We start from the raw sequence: 23,863 nt of genomic DNA, 5'->3' as shown, positions 1-23,863 counted from the left end.
CTGAAACCTATGATATGAAATGCAGTCATCGACACCAAGTCATTATTTTTGAACCATTTATTGAGAGGTTCTGATAAGAGTATAAATCACACTACCAAGTCTTATCTTAGGAAATAAAATGTATTTACAACAAAATTTCACATATTGGTTTCAAATTAAAAACAGACAGTAAATGATATAAATAAGTTCTATGGAAAATAAAACTTGTCTTACAAAAAATATATGCAATTTCTGTATACATTTTCTCACATTGGTGCTAATAACATCTATACTGTACAGTTTTGGTACATACAGTATAATTTACAGCCCGGTGTGAGTCAAACAACGTCCAGTCTGAAAACAACGACCTGCTCCGATTTGGGAGTGTTACAAATGACAAACCCCATCGAATAAAGCCACATGGCATTTCAGCAGTAGCGCGGTGAACGTAGGTAATTCCTATAGAGCGCAGTAAGGATGGTTGTTTTCAGATTGGCTAGTCCAGTACCTAAAATAGGTGCTTTAAGAGCGAAGCTAAGTAGTGCACAGGCACTGACACATGGGTCACATAACATTTTATATAGAGCCTACATACATTCGCTAACAAACGTGAAGTGAGCTACTTAGCTTACATTCTTAGGCACTGATAAAATACTTGGAGAGTGCATCCTCTTTTCACTACGTCACTGGAGTAATGTGGCTGTCAGCAAAGAAATGGGATGCACCCCGCTCCTCGATTACAAACTAGAAAGACCATTTAAGAAAGGATGCATTTTGAAATATCTTAACAAAGCCATGGCGTAAGTTGTACAGTAAAAAAATTAGACTAGACATCTAGACATTCATATTAAGAAGTCTTTCTGTGTTTGCGGCGTGTGTGTTTTAAGGGGCTGTTTTAATGAGTGTTGCGGTGGCCGAGTGTCCTGTACGGGTGTGGCAGGTTTTCCCTGCACTGTGTCCTTTGCTTTTGAACCTTTAGAGGGCGTTACTGTCCGACTGTCAGATCCGGGCTTAGAGGAAGTGCCCCGAGAGTCACTGTGATGGTGTGTTTTAGGCCGACTGTCCGTGAAAGAGAGGGCCAGAGTTTGGTGAGCTTCCATGGGCTTAAAGAGGTCAAAGGTGATCAGCGTCCGTGGTTGTTTGTGTTCTGGTGGACCAGAGGCAGCCTTCTTCCTCTCCTCTTTGCTGTAGACGTCTTTATCCTTCTTCCCATCTTTCTTGACCTGAATGTTTGCCGGTTTGGGAGTGCCTGTCTTCCCGTCTTCTCTCCCTGACTTTGCCTGCGTACTCAACGTGTTTCCCTCTCTGCCCTCCCTGTGCCCGCTTTTCTCCTTCTTTCCGTGCGAAGACTTGTGTTTGTTGGAACAGGCGTCTCGGGCCTCCTCTCTGTCCGGCCGTAGGTGAGACTGTGATCTCTCCCGGTCTTTATCGTGCTCCTTCTCTTTCTTAACGTGGACTTGTGTCTTTGAGTCCCACTTCTCGTCTCTCTGTGCAGACAGGGAAGTTTGAGAGGTTTTAGTTCCCTCCCTTGTCCGCTCCTCGTCCTCTTTTTTCCTAATTGGCGGCAGTGTTGATGTACCTCCCTCTGCTTTAACCCTCTCCTGCTCTCTCCCCCTGTCCCGCTCTCTGTCTTTCGCCCTCTCTTTTTTATCCCTTTCCTTCTCTTTACTCCTCTCCTTGTCTCTCTTTTCTTTATCTTTAACCCTCTCCTTTTCATCTTTTTCTCTCCTTCCTTTGTCTTTTTCCTTTTTGATTTGTGGTGTGTTGTAATGGCTCATTATACTATCTTTAGTTTTCTCTTTTAGACCTTGACCTGGTACAGTTGTCTTTTGCTGCCTCTCTTCCTCTACGTCATTCTCCTTCCTAATTTGCGGTGTTGACTTAAAAGATGGACTTTCCACTCCACCCTCCTCGTGGCTCTTCTGCATTGCCTGGCATGAGTCTTCACCTCCTCCTTTGCCTTTCTCGTCTTCCTCAGTTTTAGGCTCCATTAGTGTGTGAGTGAGCAAACCTTCATCTCTCTCCTTCTTGATGAAAGGTAGAGACTGTACCGTTGAAAAGCTCTTGATTTCGCTTCTGATGTCTTTCTCTTCCTCCTTGAAGGTCTGTGTCTGAGTTTTTGAGGGCGGTGTGTCCTCTTCCTCTGAGTCCTCATACTCCTGCTTCGGCACCATCTTTGCAGCAGGCTCAGGCTCCTCCTCCTGTTGTTCTTCTTCTTCTTCTTCTTCTTCTTCTTCTTCTTCTTCCTCTACTTCTTCTTCTTCCTCCTCCTCCTCCTCCTCTTCTTCCTCTTCATCCTCCTCCTCCTCTTTGATATGAAGTTTTTCTTCTCTAGGTGCACACTTCTCTTCCTTCACCTCTTCCTCCTCCTTCACTTCGTGTTGGTGATACTGTTTGAGTCGGATGTGCCAGGCCAGACTGCACACAGCGGCCACGGTTTTGAACTGGTGGACGACTCCTCTGGGAATGAAGTAGATGTCATCGTGGTAGAGTTGGATCCGGGCGTATCGGATCCCCTCCCTCCTTAGCTGGTTCAGCTTGGCATCATCAATCCACTGCACACACTGTGGAGGCAGGGACAAGAACAGACTCAGTAATCCCGAAATAAAATGAACAAGTATTCAAATGATTCCATGGTAGAAAAAAACGTGTTCTAAACATGTATTGTAAAGGCTAGCAGTATTATAGTGGGGAATCCCTCTACTATGAACGGATTACCAGGTGTCAACGAGGCATTAAACTGTAAACACAATTTTGACACATCATTTTATAAACTTGATATGGTAAAAACGTTATAAGAAAGCTTAAATACATCCACCAGACAGAGCATTATCATGTTTCTGGCAACACGCCAAATGTTAGTCCCATATTTACTCTCCTAGCTTTGTTTTTGATACATTTGATAACAGCAGAAAATATCTAGTCATACCACTGTGTCACATTAGCCACGGTGTATAGCTCTGACCCACCTGAGACAGCGGAGGTTCGTGTAGGTCCAGCTGCAGCCTCATGACCACTTCTGGGAAATCCCCCGCGTGGAAACACACAACATCTTTGGTGATTCGGCCAGGAGCGTCCGTGCTGCAGGGCAGAATGCAAAGTCCTGTTTATTGATCGGAGTGTGTGTGCACTGAGTGTGTGTGTGCACTGAGTGTGTGTGCACTGAGTGTGATAAAGGTGGAAAACATGTCACGTGTACTCACTCCTCTCCACAGCGCACAGCCTTCAGCACACCTACGGCAGCAGTGGTTTGTCTCTCAAAGCCCTGACCAATGTGGTCGGCGTGGGCTCTCGTCCGGTCCTCAAACAGCATCTCCCTGGGCTCACTGGCTCTGGGAAGGTACTGCAGGTTCTTTATCTCATTGGTCGACCTGAAATACATTTATTCACAACAGTCAGGATATGTAGATGGTAAATGACCTGTACATGAGATGAAGTGTTGAAATGAGCTGAAAGTATTACACTTGTTTTGCTGCATCAGCCTTATTAATAAAAAAAAGAAGTAATTATGCTGGGAAGACATTGACAGATTAAATATGTCAACCCACCTTTTCCTTTTGAATGGTGATTTTGGCATGTCTGCCATTGGGATCATCTGTTCTCCCGGTCTGACCCACATGATGGGGCCGTCATCGCTCTCTGTGGGACTGTGCAGCCGCAGACTGGAGAACGTTCCCCAGGGCAAAGTCCGCTGCATTATCACAGGGTGAGAAAGCTTTGAGTTAGATAATGACTCCGAGTCATGCATGGGGGGGGAAAGAGAGACAGATGTTCACAAGCCCAAAGGCTGTAAAGGTGTGTGCACATGCATTCATAACAAACACACTCACCTCCAGAAAGGGAGATTCCTCTAACATGTTGATGAACTCTGGGAAGTAGTCTCCGACCTCTTCGTCCACAGCCCCCACCAGACTGACCTGCCGCATGGCCCCGGCTCGGTACGTTCCCTGGGAATATGTCCGCTTCACCTGCAGGAGGAACCACAGAGAATAAGATCAGACCCACCCAGCAGGTACCAAAGTATCCCACTCTGACAGGTGACAAGACCTATAAGGCTGTTACATATAGTTCAATGGTTGCTGCACAACTTTATTTTGTTTCGCATGTCTCTTCAATTTGTCTAAACCGGTTCCGCTCAGTTTTAAATGCAGAGCCTTGCCAATTCCAATAGTCAAAGAATATTGAAAAACACATTTTAATCATTTCCAAAATGTTCAGCATGTTTTTTTCCCCAAAACATATTCTGCTTTAGTCCATATGTTTTGGCGTTCAGCTTTTTAAAGGTCCCATGTCTTGGCCATTTCTACTGATCATAATTCCATTGTTGAGGTCTACTAGAATAGATTTATATTGTGCAATCTTCCAAACTAACATTGTTCTCATACAGCATCTCTGTATAGTATGTGTATTCACTCTCTGTCCTACACGCCTTGTTGGAGCTCCTGCCCCCCCCCCCATGAGCCCACTGTGTGCTCTGATTGGTCAGCTCGCCCACTCTGTTCTGATTAGTCCACCACCGTTACAGCTGAACATCAGTGATTATGTGTTACAATGGCGTTTGTTAGCAACCAGAAAAGGACACCAGTAATGACAAACAGATGAGAATGCTGCGTGGGGTCTGGGTGCCGTGTTGGCGGGACGTTGCGGGGCTTTCTGCTGCGAGGAGCGGACAGTGTGAGCTGGGTTCATTTCCTGCTTGAGGCGTGGGATCTGCTTGACATCTGCGAGGGTCCACTAGCACCCGCGGCGCACCTACAGTCAAGGTCAGCGCCACAGTTTCTCCGCGGCGAGGCTCCACTAGCACCCCCCCCCCCCCCCCCAGCGCGTCACAGTTTCGCCGCTGAGAGTGTGTGTGTGTGTGTGTGAGGAGCTCCACGGATTGGTCCATTTGGGTATGGGCACGTCACTATACACAGGAAGAAAACAACGGAAAAAGAGAAATCTCCAACGAGGCGTTCTGGGGCAGCATAGACAGGTATTTTCTGTGTTAGAGTTTTACTCGCTACAGGGTGTACTTTGAGGGTTTGTGACTTTGCAGACCGTTTACATGCAGAAAAAGCTACATAACACACAAGGGGACAGGTAATGACCAGAAAAGCATGACATGGGACCTTTAAGAACAATCTTTTCCCTGCAGTAAAATAACCTTTCACTCTCACACTAAAGTCTCTTAAGGTCTTTTTAGGGTGAAGTCAAGTTTGTTTCAAAAACCTTTGTATTTATTAAAAAAGAAAGAAAAAAAAAAGACATTAGGAAAAGCCCTACTAAGATGTATTTACTGCCAGCAGAGACCTTTTTCTAAAAAATCATATTCATTTTTTATACATGCTCGTCTTACAATTAAAGCTCACACTGTTGGTGTGTTCTTAATGCGACCTTTCCAGCGCACCTGTCTTTGATAAAGCACTCGCTAAGAGCTCAGCTTGGTAGTCAACAGGACCTAAGGCACAAAGATTTAGATCTTTGGAGGAACTTGAAGATACAGTCATTAAGAGAGGCAAATGTCAAAAAGGTGAGCTTTTGTTTCTCTGAGGAAAATAAAACACTTTTAATAAAAGGAAAGGAATTGTGGATTATGCGAGCAAATTTAGATAACAAAACCAGACCTCATGTTCGCATGAGTCCATGTCAAACATCAAGACTCTTCTGAGGCTCATAAGACAAAATATTCCCTTATGACCCACATGAAGTCTTTGACAATGTGTTGTATCTGTATGGCTTTTCTGTTAATGTTACTGTTATTGGGATGTTTCAAGGCATCACACTTTAAAAGAGGAGCTCCAAAGTAATATTTTGGTTGTTTTTGAAATTCAGTGTGCAAACTTTTAATGTTATGTTTACAAACTGACAAATACTACTTATTGTGCCTGTAAATGTCTGTCTTTTAACAATGATAATGAATACAGAATGAAGTGATATTGCCCCGCAAGTGTTTATTTAAATCCTGTCAATGTCTTAAAATTTAAAAAGGACAGCTGCTCGTAAACATTTGACTATTTTGAGCGTAAAGCCACTTCTTGCAAGTCTTAATGTTAGCATAAGTCTTGAAAAATGGTGCAAGTCTTCTTACAGATCATCAGAAGCTTGAAACTAATCTATATTTGATCTACTCTGGAGTCGGTTACTTCCAAAGGGTCGACTGAGCCATGACCGCTCTATTCTTCTCTCCGTGTGGAAGGATTTATTTTTCCAGCAGAAAGATTAGCCTAACTGTGTTAAATGTATGCCAGGACCGTTTTGAAGATGAACAAGAAGCGTGAACCTGTAACATATGACGTTCCCACCCAACCACCACCAGGCCTCCATTCCCCCGACACAGCAAAAGAAACGGGACCTTTTTTTAATAGTCATTTTTGCTATATCCTGTCTCAAAGTGCACTTTGCTCACCATGAGAACCCTACAGCAAAACTATTTAAAAAAAGGAAATGCTGCAGCATCAAAAGATGGGATGCTATAAAATGATGATTCTGGACGTGAGAAATGAAGTGTCCAGAGTCTGTGACACACGGCCTGCAGTAGGGCTGTGCGATTATGGCAAAAATCATAAATCACGATTATGTGGGTCAATAATTGACATCACGATTATTTTGACGATTATTCATTGACCATTTATTGAACTTTAAAACAAATAATATTTTACCAATAAACAAGATCAACACATATGTTGGAGCGTACTTCCAAAACCATACTAAACATATATTAATATGATAAATAAAAATAAATTAGACCAAAAATAAATGAAATCAAATATATAAGTAGGGGTGTAACGGTTCACAAACATTTCGGTTCGGTACGTACCTCGGTTTTTAGGTCACGGTTCGGTTCGGTACGTTTTCGGTACAGCAGAAAATTATCACAAAACATAACATATTTTTTTTTAATTATTATTAAACTGTGAATAATGTATTCACTCAAATAAATACAAAATATAATAAAACAAACATTAAGGTGCAGCATTTCGATTAACTGAAATAATCTGTATTTGAACTTTACTGTACTAGTAGGCCTACTCACAAAACATAAACTATTAGTTTTGGGTTTTTAATTATTATTAAACTGTGAATATTCACTCAAATAAATATAAAATATAATAAAATAAATATTAAGGTGCAGCTTTTCGATTAACTGAAATCATCTGTATCTGAACTGTACTAGTACCTAAGCAGCCAGTTTGACATTAGGACTTGCTTGTCATTGTATTTTCATGTTTTTTTAAAGAAAAATGTACTTGTCCACATTGCTTGCCGAAAGGGCAGATCAGCTGGCACTAGCAATGTCTCCTGCTGTGGAGAACACCCTCTCGCTAGGGACAGAGGTAGCAGATACAGCCAGGTAGCGCTTTGCTAACATGGCAACATAAGGATATTTGCCGTTTGTAATAGCTTTGGCTCGGTCTGATGTTTTTGCGAGTGGTGGAGGCTTACATGCTAGCGGGAGTTGGGTTTGCACTTCAGTCTTTTGGTGCCGGTGATATTCACGTTCGGGTGATGCCTTTTCAAATGAGTGTGCAAGTTTGATGTATTGCCAGCCGCGTAACCAATTTTAGTTGAACAATGCCGACAAACAGCTTTGGTTCGGTCCACCTGTCTTTGTCCGTCATCCTTGTACGTAACTGCGAAACCAAAATGTTCCAAAACCGGAGACTTCAATGATGCTGGAGGATTTTCGAGCTCAACTTTATCTGCGTTCGCCATTTCGACAGTTCCTCAAATCACTGACTACATTTGAACGCATCCCTCTGACCAGCTCGTCCAATGAAATGACTTGTTTGCTCTATGACGCGTTGAACACAATGGGAGCAAATTACTCTGAATGCTGCGACGCAGCACCTGAGATTACTTCCAAGAAGTTGTTCACGGTCTCAATTTTTTACGTTTAACGTTATATTCGTTCGGTACACATGTGTACCGAACCGAAGGGCCCGTACCGAATAATTTCGGTACGGGTACGTGTACCGTTACACCCCTACTAATAAGACAACTCAGATCTGAATCTACAGGAATCTGCTGCCAAAGTGCAAAAAAAAAGACAACATTAATAAAATCAAACCCTTTTTTTGTTGCATTTTATTAGAGTATAAAAAGAAATGCCTTTAAAATAGGATGCAAGCAACACTAGTTTATTAACCTGAATTGATAATAGACTATAATCAATTTAAACAGAACAGATCTTAATGTTTGCATTCTTATACCATTTTGTACAATAATTATAATGAATAAGTTCAAACTAAAACTTACATCTGATTAATAACGGTATCTAACTTGAGTTTTTATTATATCAAAAACCTGTTGAAATGCTACTGTTATTTTTACTGTCCCCCAAAAGCGCGTCGGCAGCCTCCAGGAATGCTTCTTTCACAACTTCGCCGTCTTTGAAAGACTTCATGTGTTTCGCAAGAATGTGACTGACACGATAAGATGCTATGGTAGCAGCCTTGCTCTTGTTGTGAAAATGGACTGCTGTGCATTTAGCTGTCCTTTCAGGCTCCTCCCCTTTTGGGAGCGTAGGGCAGAATTAGGAGGGAATTCCGTCTCGTAGCGTTTGTGCACTGTTTTGAAATGCCGCTCCTAAATTACCCTTCTTCGATAAAGCCACACTCGCATTGCAGATGAGACAGATGGACTTTGAATTGGAATAGATACAAAAATAATCATCCTCCCACTCGGAGTGAAAATTATATATTTTGGGCTTTTTTGCTTCTGCCATAATTGCGGTCTCATGTGTGCGGACTGTCACTGCACTGCCCACTGCCCACCAGCCACGCCCCGACACATGGGGTGACGCCGGCCAATCACAAAGCTTTGATGCGTTCAAGTGCATTATTCCGGTCGAATAATCGATTATTATTCGCCAGGGCTGCCGAATAATCGATTTTGATCATGGTCAGTTTCTGGCAACCCTAGGATAAATGTGCTGTGTTTTTAAAAACGCGCATATTTCAGACTCTTGAGCCAAGCTACATTATACAACACATGTAGTCCTGTATCAATTTCTTCCACATGTAAGTCCAGTGCCAGTAGAAACCCTCTCTACTCTAGATCCCGTCAGTCATAAATCATTCAGTCACACTGACTGTGCTGCGTAACCATCTAACACGGCCCACATTATCAAGAGACATTAATCACAAACTGGCTGAATTAAGATAATATGCTAAAAGTTTCACTGAGTTTAGTTTTATTGAGGACAGCAACAGGATGAAATGCACCATCTGCCTTATGTTGGTAGTGGATGAAGTCATGATGCCAGACAAGCTGGAGCAATATCTGATTACAGAGCACTCAGAGTATCAGAACGATCGTGAGAGAGACCATGGGAACATTTCTCCCCCGTTAGGGTCCCGGGCTGGAATCATTGTAAGCTTTCCTGATTTAACCATCCATTTCTAAAAAACTGTTCAAATGATGGGTTAATACAGTCTGTGAATGAGACTAGGGGGGCATCATTTCTGACTTTTCAATATAATTAAACTCACTGCTGTGTCAGTGATCAGATTTCTTGAACATGTCTTAGTTTAAGGAAGGTATTGTGGATATTTTATATTCAAATAATTTGTAGAACGAGTTCTTGGTGCTAAGAAAGATATGTACCAAAGTATAAGAGTTGATATTAATATCATTCAAGCACAGATGCAGGAGAGAAACACTGTCAGGTCTCACATGGAAAACAATGAAATCAAAAACATAAAATTGCAGGTTTCTGATTTACACAAATCTTTTGCTATTTTGCGAAAGGTCCTTTCTATAAGCAATCCAAGGCAAATGCTTTATTCACAGATCAAGCACGCTGCACTCGTGTTCCTCATGTATTTTCTGACCTGTAATACCACAGAGTCTTGATTTAGATTTATAATTTCTGATTAGTTTCACCTTTTTTTGGAATTAAGAAGTCGAACAAGATTGATATCAAATCTGTTAAATAAGAAAGTAAACAGATAAACTCCTCAACAAATCAAAACTAAGTGAAGGCAAAACTCCTGATCATCTCTCACAAGTGACAGGAACTGGTGGAGAAGTAAAGAGATAACAACCACACAACAGCCCCAAACTATTTGCTGTCATCTTTACACAGCAATCACCTTTTTTTAAACTCAGACAAGCATCGAGTATCTTCAGAGGCTGAAAGCACAATGCAATCTGAAGGAGCCATAATCTCCATAAACTTTTCAAGAAACCATTATGTTGAGTTACAACATGTGTTGGACGTGTATTGGCAATAAATTAAAGGTCACCTATTATGCAAAATGCACTTGTTCATGTCTTTTCTACATCAACATGTGTCCCCTCTGTGGAAAGAGATTCTAAAAGTTTCAGGAAAAAAGATTCTCTCTTTTTGTCCTGATCCATTTCTATAAAAACCTGTCTGAAAATGAGCTGATCAGATTTTGGCCACTTTATGATGTCATAACAATGTTTTGGCTTGAGTAACCATTAGCCAATCACAAACCAAGGTAACCCCCACCCCACCTTATCACCTGAATCTCCTCCTAGAGCACCATTGAGTTCTTTTTAACCAAATATCTCTCAGAGGGGCGTGGGGAGTGGCTCCTTATTTTCATCCAAAGTAACAGACACAGAATCAGCACTTTTGAAACAGGGCTGAAACAGAGGGGATTGTGGGATGCTACAATGCATGATCTGTTTGGTATTTCCAGCCAACACTTCAGAGACATGTTTTGTATATATCTGATACCTATAACATATTGATGAAAAACAGTATAATAGGTGACCTTTAAGTATCTTGATACAGGGGTTTCTTTCAATAGAACGGAATTATTTCAATACTGTAAGAAAGACGTAATATTAGTGTTAATTTCGTCAGCTATTTTTTTATTTAGTTTTAGTCTTAGTCCTGTGTTAAATTTCCTTTTTAGTTTTAGTCATATTTAGTCACCTTCATCCTGTTTTTATTGAGTCAAGTTTTAGTCGACTAAAAGTCTGAGCATTTTAGTCTTATTTTAGTCAAAGAAAACTAATTATTTTAGTCTACTTTTTGTCAATGAAAACTGTTGAATCTTTTTTAGTCATCAGATTATATAGAACATTTCAGTCAAACTAGTCTAGCCAAAACCAATAATTTGTCATTTTAGTATATATAAATAAGATTATATCTTGTCCTTATTTGATGAAAAACACAGGTTGAATGATTTAAGAATGCAGCTTTGCAGAGAGTATCTGCTCAGGTTTGTGGTGTTTTTACCTGTGTTATGGCCACATTGCTTCCCTTCTGATAAAACAATGCATTCGCTTTTTTTCTCCGCCTCATTGAAGCGAAAATGGGCCCAAATATCACATCGTTTCTTTCTCCCAAGCAGTGTGGCTTTAGACTTTTTCGTTGTCAGTCATTTTGACGGACAGGATTGTAACATTTCCGTCATAATCCATTATTATCCGTCGAGTGCACAATGTATCACTCACTCGCGCTGACGGGGGGTATTTGGTTAACGCGAGTGCGACCACTGCTCCCAAGCCCTGTTGTTGCCATTTTATCTTCTGTTAAATAAGGTTAGTTAGACCATGAGTTAGACCCGAGTCTTCCTGACAGTTCACAGTGTGCCGCTGCCCGGTGTAATTCAAATCTACCGCCGCGTGCACCACAGACACACAGCTGCTGCCCAGCGCAGCACCGGAAATGGAACTGCTGGGAGAAAAACTGACTATCAGAGATGTAACGTTATCTTTGATAATATTTCGTCTCCTCATTTTTTGTCAACGAAAGTAAAGAGAGATTTTGGCATAGTTTTTATTTAGTAAACTACATTTTCGTCTCGTCACTTTTCGTCAACGATATTGCATGATGATTTCGTTACAGTTAGTAGGCTTGTTTGAGATAAGCGAGACCTGCGCAATTTCGATCAACGTCTTGCTAGTGCGTTGCATGATGGTTAGTCATTTTGTCCGACTTGCTCTGGAGCCTCACCTACATGAGACGTTGAAATCTCGCGGGACAAAGACGCCCGCAGCCTTGAGAGCGAGGCGCGGCGGCGCAGTTCCTCTCCACGGGCTGCGGAAGCGAAATGCATGATGGGAAACGACTCGCTGGTATCTCGAGCTGAGCGCTCATTAGGGCTGTAGTGATACACTAATCTCACGATACACGATATTCAGCTCACAATACGATATATATATCACGATATTCAGCCAACGATACGATTCGATATAATTCGATACACTTACATCATTTTCTGAAAGATTTTAAAAGGGACAGTGTGATTTTGGTGACATCTTGTGAGTGTTCCATTGACTTGGATTGTATTAATTCAACTGAAAACTGAAAGCATCAATTATACAATATATGGCTCCGACAGAGAGTCTACAGCTTGCAAATGCTGGACAAAATGAATTAAAAGATGTGGTGAGAAAATTTGTTTCATTTATTGAAACAGTGCAAACTGTAGCTTACAAGCCTTTGAAACGTAAGTACATAAAGTGCAGTATCACAATGGACAATGGAGAATTAAAAGGTGCAGCAGGTGGCGGAACACGGGGGATTTGAATGGGACGTGTTAGAAATTAAAATCAATGTTTTGATGGCATAAAGTACCTTAAACATACCGTCAGTTTAAATGCTGTTTTATACTGAAAAACCAGAAGTTCTTGTGCACAACCAGTTGTTAAGCTTTTATTCTGAAAATCCTTCATCTCCGGTTAGCATTTAGCATGTGGCTAATATACCATTTACTATAGAGGTGAATTTAGTAGCGATATGACATGGAGTGTTGCACACCGAAACCTACTGATTTCAACACTACAACTATAGACGTCGAGATATTATTATTGCTGAATATTAAATGAAGGTACAGTTTATTTGAATACGTTTGTTTACAGACGTGGGTAGCATGAGACAACAAACGGAACTACCGGAAATGATACCAGCCGTGAGGTATTTTTGGAGTATTGATTACACCGTTTAAAATGTATTAAATGAAAAGTCATGAAAGAGATAAGGAGGACAAAAGGCGTGTTTAGTTATATATTTAATGTACAATGTCTGAATCCTCTGTAATGCGCAAACAACGAACATTGGAGACGTGGAGGGCCGGCCCCCAGCAGCGCCAACCGGCCCACAGGGAGGAGCCAGCAGAGGATATTTAACAGCTGGAAAGGTGGAGCTCGCTCTCTTCCCTTTGCTCAAGAGAGCCAGAACACAGCTGTTTTTCTGACTGAACCATCTTCTTCTTGTAACATTACTGCGCTTTTCATTAATTAAAGTATACATTTGAACCTTCTCAGAGACTCAATTAGTCTCCTTTTTAAAGCTTCTCTCCTAGACGCGAGAATAACGAACACAGTTATCAGACTTAATGTATCGATTATACCCGTGGCTGAAATATCGATACTTTCTCGGAAAACTAAATATCGATATATATCGCAGGATCGATTAAATTGCACAGCCCTAGTGTTCATTGGTGGTTTTTACCCCGTGCTGCTATTGAAACTCTCCAATTGGCTCGGCAAAAGTTTGTTGTTGTTTTGTGTCAGTTTTACATCGCCACATCCATTCCCATTTTTCATCATTGTTCCATAATGTTTATCATCATGAAATTAATATCTATATATTTTTATACTATACTTGCACTGCTTACCCAGTGTGCGAAAAAGTACACGTCCCACCGTGTTATTTACAATATCGGACAAGTAGATCTGTCAATTGACTTGTCCGGCGGACAAGTGACGTTTATTGACAAATGATTGATACATTCAGTTTACAAAAGGCAGAACTCATTTGCAAATTGTACGTGTCCGCCATTGTTCGTTTAGAAATGTTAGTTTCGGTTCTGCTTGTCGATTCCTAAGGAAATGCATCTCGCGCTTTCTGTACAGTTAGACGGGGGCGGGGCGGGAAGTGTAGCACAGTGGCAGGGTTGGGAAGCAAAACTCGGTTCCGAGTAAGAACAAATAACAATTGTCCGGTACCGGGATTAATAAGAGTTGTGAGGACAGGAAGCGAGGCCGAGCCCCGCGGACCGCAGCTCTCTCATATGCTCCGTATCAGCTGATCGCTGCAAGGTGCAGCTCAGCGTCTCTCTCTCTTTCTACACACAGCGGATCCGCTGCCCGTTTAACAGCCTCATCTCTGTCAAACTTTCTTATGTTCTTTCTCTAACACGTAATGAAGGTTATTAAGCGTTTTAGCTCCTGTGTTGTTAATATTGACCGCCATTTCCTTTATGAAGTGAAGCAGCCTCCCTGTCTGTGTCCTCGCGCTGTCCTCACATCCCTGGACCCCCAGACTCGGAGGAGCAGGGATGTCAGTATTGTTTATGAAGCAGGAAATTATTGAAATGAAAATACTATTTATTTACTTTTACAAACAGTGAGCAGCTGCAGCATGTGTATTGCAGGACATGTGTAAGCGTGCAAGCGTCTTTGAGTTGTAGAAAAGCGCTAAGCCTATAGGCTATAAATATAATGTATTATTATTATTAGGGATGCACGATAATTATCGGTCCGATAATAGGAATTATGACGTCATCCCGATACCAGTATTAATAGCCCCGATAATATACAATATATTTTTTGTGTAAAAAAAAAGAAAAAAATACTGCGGTGTGGTTGGATTGGGATGAGGGGCGCTTGTTTTTCACTCGGCTCCTCCCGTTTTGCCAGTACTGTGGTATTAGTGGTTTAGGAAGAGGGGAGTTCTTCATAAATCCAGCGCTCCCTAATACTTCGAACCTGAAACATCGCCATCGCTACGATGGTGTGTTAAAAGCGGACGAAGACAATAATACAATACAAAGTGTGTGTGTACGTACGTACGTACGTACGCGCGTTGGAGCTATGTGCAACTCAAGGCATATGCTCGAACCGGAGCTGCCTGGACGCTGCAATCATGTTGTGCACTATACGAGCTGAGTATGCTGACTTTTCGTACAATGTACCACTGTCTGACTGCCTGCATCAAGTCAAGTGCTCGGCGCAGTTGTGGCGAAATGTCGCTCCTCTGTTTTCATTTAAACAGCTCCTTATATCCGTTAGCGCAGCTAGCTAGCACCAGATGCTAACAACAACAATGCAGGAGCGGGGCTGTCAGCATCAGCTTGTTGATGGTATTTTAAACTCGATGCGCCCTGAAACTACGGGGCGGCCAAGAAAAAAAAATACACATGCGTTAATCGCGTTAAAATAATTAGTGGCGTTAATTTTTTTTTGTTATCGGTCTTGAGAAGCAGGAAGTTATCGGTATCGGTTTCAAAAACCCAATATCGTGCATCCCTAATTATTATTATTATTAGGCCTATGTGTTGGACATGTGTGGTTGGACTCCGTCTCACAGGCAGGTTGCAGTGTAACATCAGAGGACACTGGGCCAATCGTACATTCTCAAACTGCACCACTTAGAACTAACTAAACAATGCAGAGATTATTTTTATATAATTGTATTCAATAACTGTAAGAAATTAAACAGTATGAAGTGATTTGTAAATAGGAATACAGATTTGACTTAATGTTTTCATAAATATATTTTCTCCCAGTTTGACTTATTTTTACCCTCTCAAAGAACCGGAATCGAGAACCGAAAATAACCGGAATCGAAAAGCAGAACCAGAATCGTTAAAATCCAAACGATATCCAACCCTATGTGTGATGCAGTAAAATCTTACCGCTCACTTACGTTAGCGGTGTCGTAAAAACGTGGGAAAATGTAAAATACGATGGCGAAGAAGAAGATTCCAGTGGCCCCAATTTTTGTCCATTCTGGACAAGTGAAAAATGTATTCGGACAAGTAAATTGCCAAACTCACTTGTCCATGTACAAGTACTCTCTAGAAACTTTTTCTCACACTGATTACCGTTTTCATACTTTATATATCTTAGCATATTAATACACACTGTTCATACTGCTCGCAGGCTGATATCTAGTGTATTCATACCCCTCACTGTTTATTCATCATTCAATTCATTCTATATTTTATTCTGTCTATTGTGTACACATTACTTTTCACTTTACTGCTTGTTGCACCTGGTTAGAAGCTAAACTGCATTTCGTTGTCTCAGTACCTGTAATATGTGCAAAAACAATAAAGTTGAATCTAATCTTGAGCAGGAACAACTGTATTTACTTAGTACATATCTGACATTAACGATTAAACACATGTGTGCATTCTTTATAAATGCAAACCGAGTCAAGCTGACTCCGGAGGTGGCGGTATGCACCTTCAAGCTGTTTGCAAACCGCCAAAAAACCGAGAGAAGAAGAAAAAGAAGAAGAAGATGAAGTCGACTCCGAGCTTTTTGAGACCTCCCCCGGCTGCGATCGGCTATTCTCGTCTACTTTCAAGGCGAGCCGCAACGCGTCTCAAACAAGCCTATTGTTTACTGCCGTCGGTGCCGTCTCGTCATCGTCTCGTTTTCATCATGGAAAAAAAGGTCGTTGACGAACATATTTCGTCATAGTTTTAGTCAACGAAATTAACACTACGTAATATTGGAATTTTATATAGTTAAATTCCAGGAACACTGTCAAAGTATGCAGAACACAGCGTTATATCCCTGCAGTTAAGTAAATAATTGTTATTTTTTATGCAATCAGAACAGTAGAATGGGTATTTGCATCTATCACAGTCTCTGTATATAAAAACATAGCACAACTTTTATCGATACAGTGTCAGAGAACATATGCAGGAATCCTGAAGTCAAATGTAATACCTTTCAAGACCTTTTCCATACATTTTAGGACCACTTTGAGTTCTAACCTGTTACATTGGCGACACATTGACTATATAGTGTATTGATTGTCCTTCCTCCTTATCTTCCAACCATTTGGACGCAAAGTTGCTTTTCCCCATAACGATGTTGTTTAACAACCGGACCTCCGTGCGCTATCAAGCAGTGAGCGTGCGATGTCCTGTTCAGATGACGTCAAATCGTTCAATCTGACACTTTGCAGTATCAAAGTGGACACACAGCATCCTTTTAAACACAGAGCCTTCAAACTATGCTGTCTACCAAAGATAATCTTACCTGAGAGAGGAAGTTGACCATGGTTGTCGTCTCTATGTCCTTCTTCCCGAGCACCTCCATCTTTACTGGGGCATTGGGGAACTTGTAGGAGAAATAGTCCAGGAAGTCTGGGAGGTAGGATGCTGCTCCATGGATGATTCCCATCACAAAGCTCGCAGCCTGGCCCTCTTCCTCGCTGAATGATAAAGTCACAAACTCCTCTGCGAAACGCTGCATCTCCGCCGAAGACAGGGAGGAGAGCTGCTCCATGTAGGCGTGCGCCACAGACGCCCCTCCGTTGGCCTGTTGCTCGATGTGGATCAGACGACCAAACTCCAGACCCGACAAGCCCGGCGCAGGGGTGCAGTGGAGCGGGGAGCTGTAGGCGAGCCGGTCCCTGACCATGGAGGAAATGGAGGCAGAGGTAGCGGGATCCGGGTGTGGATGTGGTGCTGTGGTGTTGTGGAGTAGACTGCTGCTGCTGCTGTTTCCATTGATCCGACCGAGGAACTCAGGCGGAGACAGAGACCCTCCTGAACACACCGTCTGGCTGGAGCGATGGTACATCTTGGGTCTGCTGTGTCTCTCCTTCACCCGCTCGCCATCTTTGTGCTTCTTTTTCTTCTTCTTCTTGAGTTTCTTCAGGAGGAGTTCTTCATCAGAAACAGCTTTGGGCTTCTCGTTAGATTCTGTAGTGAAAGATAAGACATTTGTAAAGTAAGTACAATGTTGTGCATCATTTGAGGATAGTATGTTACACAATATCATATAATTTACATTATGTGTGAAGACATGTTGCATAAAGTAAGAACAGTGTTATTAATGTAACAGTATGTTAATGTCTGGCTTGTGTTTGACACACATTTATAATTCATGAAAATTGAAATGTTCTCCTCTTAGAGATGTATGTTTCAATAACATGTGTATACAATTGATAGAAATCGTATGTAATCATATTGGACTCATTTTTTACAATTATAGATTACTAGAAAAAGGGTATCAGTCATGCCTCTTAAACTGTAACATATTGAAGAAACTTTTAAAATGTAAAGTTAACCCCAAAAAATTAAATGACTTTTCATCCAAACTGGTCCACGTTACATGTCATCCCTACCTTTCTCTGGGGAAATCACGTCTCCGTTTTCTCTTGCAATGTCATGTACAGGTGGCAGTTTGTGATTGTTGCACTCTTTGCTCTTTTCCTTCTTCTTTTCTCTGTCTTTCTCCTTTGCATTGTGATCTGAGAAGAAGAGACAGACAAGGTGAAAAAGCTGCTACATCCATGCTGAGCAACATAACTGAACAAACATTTCCACGTGTATGTATCACCATCTGGGCCTAATAAATACTGGGGCCCGCGGTAGAGAACATTATGTAATATTTAAAGAATCATAATATTGCAGCAATGCTTCACAAACTACTTAATTTGAGCACAAAGTGGTGTAACAGAGTGCAGTGCAAGCTGGCTGTGAGCTCCTACCTCTCTGTAGCATTTTCACGTCTCCGTTCTCGGTCTTTGTATGGCAGCTAGCAGGGCTCAGTCTCTCCTCACCAGCGGCGGAGCTCTGCTGCGCTTCACTGCTTTTCTCCTTCTCCCTGTGACGTTTCTCTTTCGTCTTTTTCACTTTAAGTGGCGAGGCGAGGAAGTTGCTGATTTTGAAGATTTTCCGAGCGGGAGTAGCGGACACCGCGGCGGCGGTAGAGAGGCTCGCCTTGGCCGGGCCGAAACTCCATTTCGCTGGGCTCCCACAACTCTGCTTCCCGTTGTGTTTTTCCCCTGCGCACACCTCTCCGTTCAGTTTCCTGTGCTTCAGGCCCTTCTCCTCCACCCGGACCTTCTTTGGAGCCGGCGGGTAAATGTCGCTGGAAGACTGCGGTCGGCTCTCCGGCGGCCGTTTAGCTAATAGGGGTTTAGGGGAATTTGTTTTGCTGTTTGCAGCGAAATGCATGGAGTCCACGGCCTCGGCCATCTTGGAAGTTTCTATTTTTTACGGTCGGACGTAACTGGTGCGTGAGAGCCAGGCCAGGGGCGGGGCTTCGAGGCTACGTGCTGACGCAGGGAGGAGGGAGAGCAGCAGACTGTTTACAGCAGGGGTGGGGAACCTTTTTCCTCTTAAGGGCCATTTCCATTTTTTCAACATCCTCCGAGGGCCGTACAAATGATTGACCTCTGCTTAAAAATACTAAAATCACAGCCCATTAATTTCGCCTTGCTTTCATGCTGTGCAAAGAAAAAGCAACCTCTTAATTCCGATATCTTACCATGACTTGCGTATGCATAAACGTGCCGTGCACTGTTGTGGCATGACCGTCCACAACATAAAGATATGGACACAAGGGCCCTTTCTCATTTCTCGAACTCCCCTCCTCGACTCCTATCCTCGATACTTAGTCCCGCCCACAGGAGATGCGAGTGGAGGAGCCGAGGAGGGGAATCGAGGAGAGAGGAGGGGAAGCAGCAGGCGGTTAGAGAAATGAGAACTCCTCTCCTCTGAGCGGTCATTTTAAAGAGACGTCCATTAATGATGACAGAAGGCACAGCAGCCCTCAGATGTGTTCATGATGACTTATATATTTACTTTGATTCATTCACTGTGCGGTATAATGAGACAATAACAGGCTACAGATGCGGACACGCACACACACATATATATATGTATATATTTATATAAATATATACAATTTCAGAATCAAACAGAGCACTCTCATAATAACGTAACACTATCAGAGACTGGATATATCCCCCCCCCCTCTCCCCTCTGGTCGCTACAATGAGGAAAATAAATTACGGGCCAAAAGTTGTATTTACAAGTATTAAAAGTGGGCAGAGGACCTGTCTGTCCGCTGCATCTACGCACACACTGTACCACACACACACGCACATACAGCTCCTAAAACAGGCTACAGCCGTTGTGTATTTTATTGTGAAGCACTAAATGGTTTTAGAAAAATATCAACTCTTTGTTTGTAGATATCTACTAAACTAAAGTAAATAAAGAGAGTAGGCCTGTTATACTGAGTGATATATATTATACACACTGCTCTGCTTTCTGCACGGACCTCACAGCTGTTCTCACTGTAAACATGGCGTCGCGATGAAAGCAGTTAATAAAATAATATCCAGGAGATGCATGCAGAGCTGTCATTGGCTGAGATAAGTCCGGGCGTGCGTCACGACTCTTTGAAACATCTCTGTTGCCGGAAAAGCATCCACGAAGGAGCCGTGGAGGACCGTGGAGGACCCATCAGTGTATCCTCGGTTATAGCTCCTCCAGAGAGCCTCCTCGACGCTCGGTCCTCGGCCCTTGAAGTGCATTTAGAGAAATGAGATGTCCTTCAACATGGCGCGCTAAAATTCATTTCCGGGTCACTACCGGAGGACCGAGGAGTCGAGGAGGGGGATTTGATGAAATGAGAAAGGGCCAAGGTGTGTGCACATGTATTTAGTTTCCTGATTTAAGTGAAGGGGACCTAACCTCCTCTACGGGGGTCCGGGGGGCATCCTCCCCCGGGAAGATTTTTTTTTAAATGTTGAAGTTGAAAGCATCATCATCATCATCATCATCATCATCATCATCATCATCATCATCATCATCATCATCATCATCTTTATTTAAAGAGACTCTTGGTCCATTATTACAAAACATACAACACTCAAATATAAATTAAAAAAGGCAGTTATACCAATGTTTCCACAGAGGTGACTGGTATCGTACAGCACTGAAACACGGATTTGAAAGCAGCATAATAACAGAGTTATGAGAAACATTCAATCGACAGATGAATTTGTACATTAGATTTCTCAAAAGAGCATGGAACGTGTTGACTCGTGCATTACAGAACATTTCACTTGCACTGCACCACCTTGGTTTTCTAAGCAGTATACGCAAACAGTCATTATAAGCAACCTGGAGCTTCTGGAGGCTCGCCTTCTTATACTTGACCCACAAGGGGGCAGTATAGAGAGGAGTGCAATAAGCTCTAAAGAGGTTCACCTTAACCTTATCTGAACACCAAGAGAATTTTCTAGCCAACATGTTGGCTTGTATATATAAGACACGCCGCTGTCTATACATGTCATCATCATCAGCCATTTCATCTGTGATGATGTGTCCCAGATACTTAGTGTTACAGCAAACAGACAGCACCTGTCCTGATAGGTAGAATGTTGGAAAACAAAGGTTCCTATCCCCTTTTGCTCTGCAGATCATTACAGCGCTCTTCTTAGCATTGTATTTAACGTCAAATTTGACTCCGTAATCAGAACAAACATTTAGCAACTGTTGAAAACCAGCACTGCTAGGAGAAACAATTGCCAGATCATCGGCATACATAAGATGGTTTACAATCACATTACCAATCACACACCCTGTTTTACAGACACTTAAATCATCTGATAGATCATTCATATAGATATTAAAAAGGCATGGTGAGAGGAGCCCCCCCTGGCGGACTCCATTACCAACACCAAATGGCGCCGAGACTGCATTCCCCCATTTGATCCGCATGCTCTGGTTGGCATACCAATAAGCCAGGATCCTAATTATACTGTTAGGCACACCTCTTTGTCACTGGTTGGAGAAAAAGCTTCTTATATTCGTTAGCATAGCTAGCTAACCAGATGCTAATAACAACAAAGTTATTTACTGTGACAGATGAACAGATCGCCACTGGGTTTACAACTAAAGACACAGCCAGCAAAAACTGCAGCATGTGTACGGCTCATGCCCCTTTCACACCAGCGCCTTTTCAGCTCCGGCTCGGAGCTAGAGCCTGAAAAGCGCCGGGTTTTCCAGTTCACACCGGAGCTGCGCCGGCTCTTAGCTCCGGAATCCGCTTCATTTCCAGCTCCAAAAAATTGTCTGTCCAGAGGCAAGAGCTTTGGAGCTAAGAGGTGACGTCGCTTACGTCGAGGCGTGCAGGAAACTAAACCCACCTCCCATGGGTCGACTGTTATGCCTGCCTACAAGCAGTAGTGCCTATAAACACACTTTATAAAGTCAGGCAACACTAACCAGGCTTCTTGTGATTCTGTTTATTTGTGCCTTACTTTGACCATCCGTTCGCTGTTATCGATCATTGTGGAGAGAGGCAGACGTGTTGTTTTGTATTATTGCAGCTATCGGATGCAAGTAGTCAGTTTAGCTTCGGTTGCTATGCTAACATCACCCGTTTTATACCAGAGAAACTTTCATAACAGCGTTGTGATACCAAACAGTGTCAATTCAGACTGACACACATTCACTTAGGCTAAGGGAACTGGGGATATGCATCAGCTGCTTGTGTGAGTCGGACAGTGAATACTTTAGAGCGGCCGCTGCAGTGTGAGCTAACCGGGAGCTAACGGGGAGAATAAACTCCCGTGGAAGAGCAGCCAGCACTGCAGCGGTCGGTAAATGCTGCAGAAACACATTAATAAACAATGAACCACGGCACTCTGGAGAAAAGTATAAGGTTGAAGAAGTCGTTATTCAATTTATTCTGGCTTCGTGTGATTAAAAGCAACACGATCATCGACCCGACGCAGTTGTTGTTGTTGTGAGCTGCCGTAATGGCTGCCGTTGGGGGGCAAATCAGCGATGTAAACGGTGACGTCATGACGCAGCAAGGGCAGCTCTGGAGCGCCAGTGGGCGGTGTGCACAGAGCGGGAGCTGAAAAGGGAAACCGGAGCTGAACCAGAAAAGCTCCCGCTCGGAGCTAGAAACTGAAAAGCGCTGGTGTGAAAGCCGCAACAGTGGTGGAGCCGCGTTCTGGTGCTCTACTACACCCCTGTCAGACGAGACATATACCACGTGATGACACCTTAGGCTCGTGCTGTGTTCAAGTAACCAGACCTTGGCCGGTGTATACTAGATCAGTGCTTCTCAAAGTGTGGTCCGCGGACCACTGGTGGTCCGTGAGCGCCCCCTAGTGGTCCGTGAGAATATTGGTAACATTTCACATTTGAAATGAATAAATACATTTAAGTTTTCCGCACTCTCGCGGGAATATCTCCGCAATGGAGCAAGCTTAAGTTTCAATTATATTGCATGACATAGCCCAGCGCAACACCTTCATCACACATGTTGCCACTTGTTTGTACCATTTTCAGGCGATTTGTAATCTGTTCTAGAAAAACGATGTGATTTTGGATATTTGTGGAGTTAGGTGGTCCGCGAGTGTTTTTTTATTGATTAAGTGGTCCATGGTATGAAAAAGTTTGAGAAACACTGTACTAGATGACTCAAGGGGGAGTCGCCAGCATAGCTCACCGGCGGCCATTTTACCACAGTCAACAACTACTGCTACAGCTGTTGTAAGGTGAGTGAACTGCACAAAAATACTCTTAACTTGCTGAAATCTTGACTGATTTACAAACGGTTTGGTTTATTATAAACGTTATTAGCATGGCTATGATACAGGAGACAACAAGACATGTTGAAAAAAAGAAGTTAATGATTATAATTATAAGTATGCAGTATCATAACTACATCTTTGATGTTTATAACGAACCAAACCGTTTGAAAATGGGTTGAAAATTGAGCAATCTACGGTTATTTCAATAGTGCACCATAGACTTAATGTTATGAATGAGCGAATGTGGCAAGATGGCCGCCATGTGGCAACGTCGGTCTCCATTGGCCAGCAGCACGGGTGAGTCATCTGGTAGTGTTTATATATATATCTATGGGTGTAGGTGGTAGGTACCAGGGTTGCGTTCCGATAATCTAAAAATCAGCTCCAAAGTTCTAACCCTATCTCCTATTCCTTGACCTCTGAGTGAAACGTCACGGGGTTAAGGGATAGTGGATAGGAGAATTCAAAAGGACTTAGAAGAAGAGACTGCGGTCCTTTAGAAAATCCGATTGCACTTTCACTATCCGACGTGTTTATGATGCGCCAGCGGACGTAATGAATGTGCGTCTGCTGCTGTAGGGAAACTATGGAAACAACAGTTTT

General features: G+C 42.6%; 1 protein-coding gene across 1 annotated transcript; it reads right to left on the bottom strand.

Moving 5' to 3' along the window:
• Nucleotides 1-42: 42 nt before the first annotated feature.
• Nucleotides 43-19,081, bottom strand: LOC117448475 (lysine-specific demethylase RSBN1L-like). Its single transcript, XM_034085789.2, has 8 exons — nt 18,404-19,081; nt 18,038-18,163; nt 16,945-17,612; nt 3,810-3,947; nt 3,528-3,670; nt 3,183-3,350; nt 2,949-3,060; nt 43-2,543 (listed from the first exon to the last, which is right to left on the bottom strand). Exons 1-8 carry the CDS (start codon nt 18,891-18,893, stop codon nt 822-824), a joined length of 3,567 nt encoding a protein of 1,188 aa, XP_033941680.1. The 5' UTR covers nt 18,894-19,081; the 3' UTR covers nt 43-821.
• Nucleotides 19,082-23,863: the final 4,782 nt, after the last annotated feature.

Source organism: Pseudochaenichthys georgianus, chromosome 6 (genome assembly GCF_902827115.2).
Source record: "Pseudochaenichthys georgianus chromosome 6, fPseGeo1.2, whole genome shotgun sequence".
Classification (NCBI taxonomy): Eukaryota; Metazoa; Chordata; class Actinopteri; order Perciformes; family Channichthyidae; genus Pseudochaenichthys; species Pseudochaenichthys georgianus.
This window is presented reverse-complemented; position numbering and strand designations above follow the sequence as displayed.

Coding starts and splice junctions, on each gene's coding strand:
- LOC117448475 (XM_034085789.2), bottom strand. CDS start 18,893: ATGGCCGAGGCCGTGGACTCCATGCATTTCGCTGCAAACAGCAAAACA. Junction 3,671..3,809: donor AGGAATCTCCCTTTCTGGAG/GTGAGTGTGTTT, acceptor GTGATAATGCAG/CGGACTTTGCCCTGGGGAAC. Junction 3,061..3,182: donor GCTGTGCGCTGTGGAGAGGA/GTGAGTACACGT, acceptor TCTGCCCTGCAG/CACGGACGCTCCTGGCCGAA.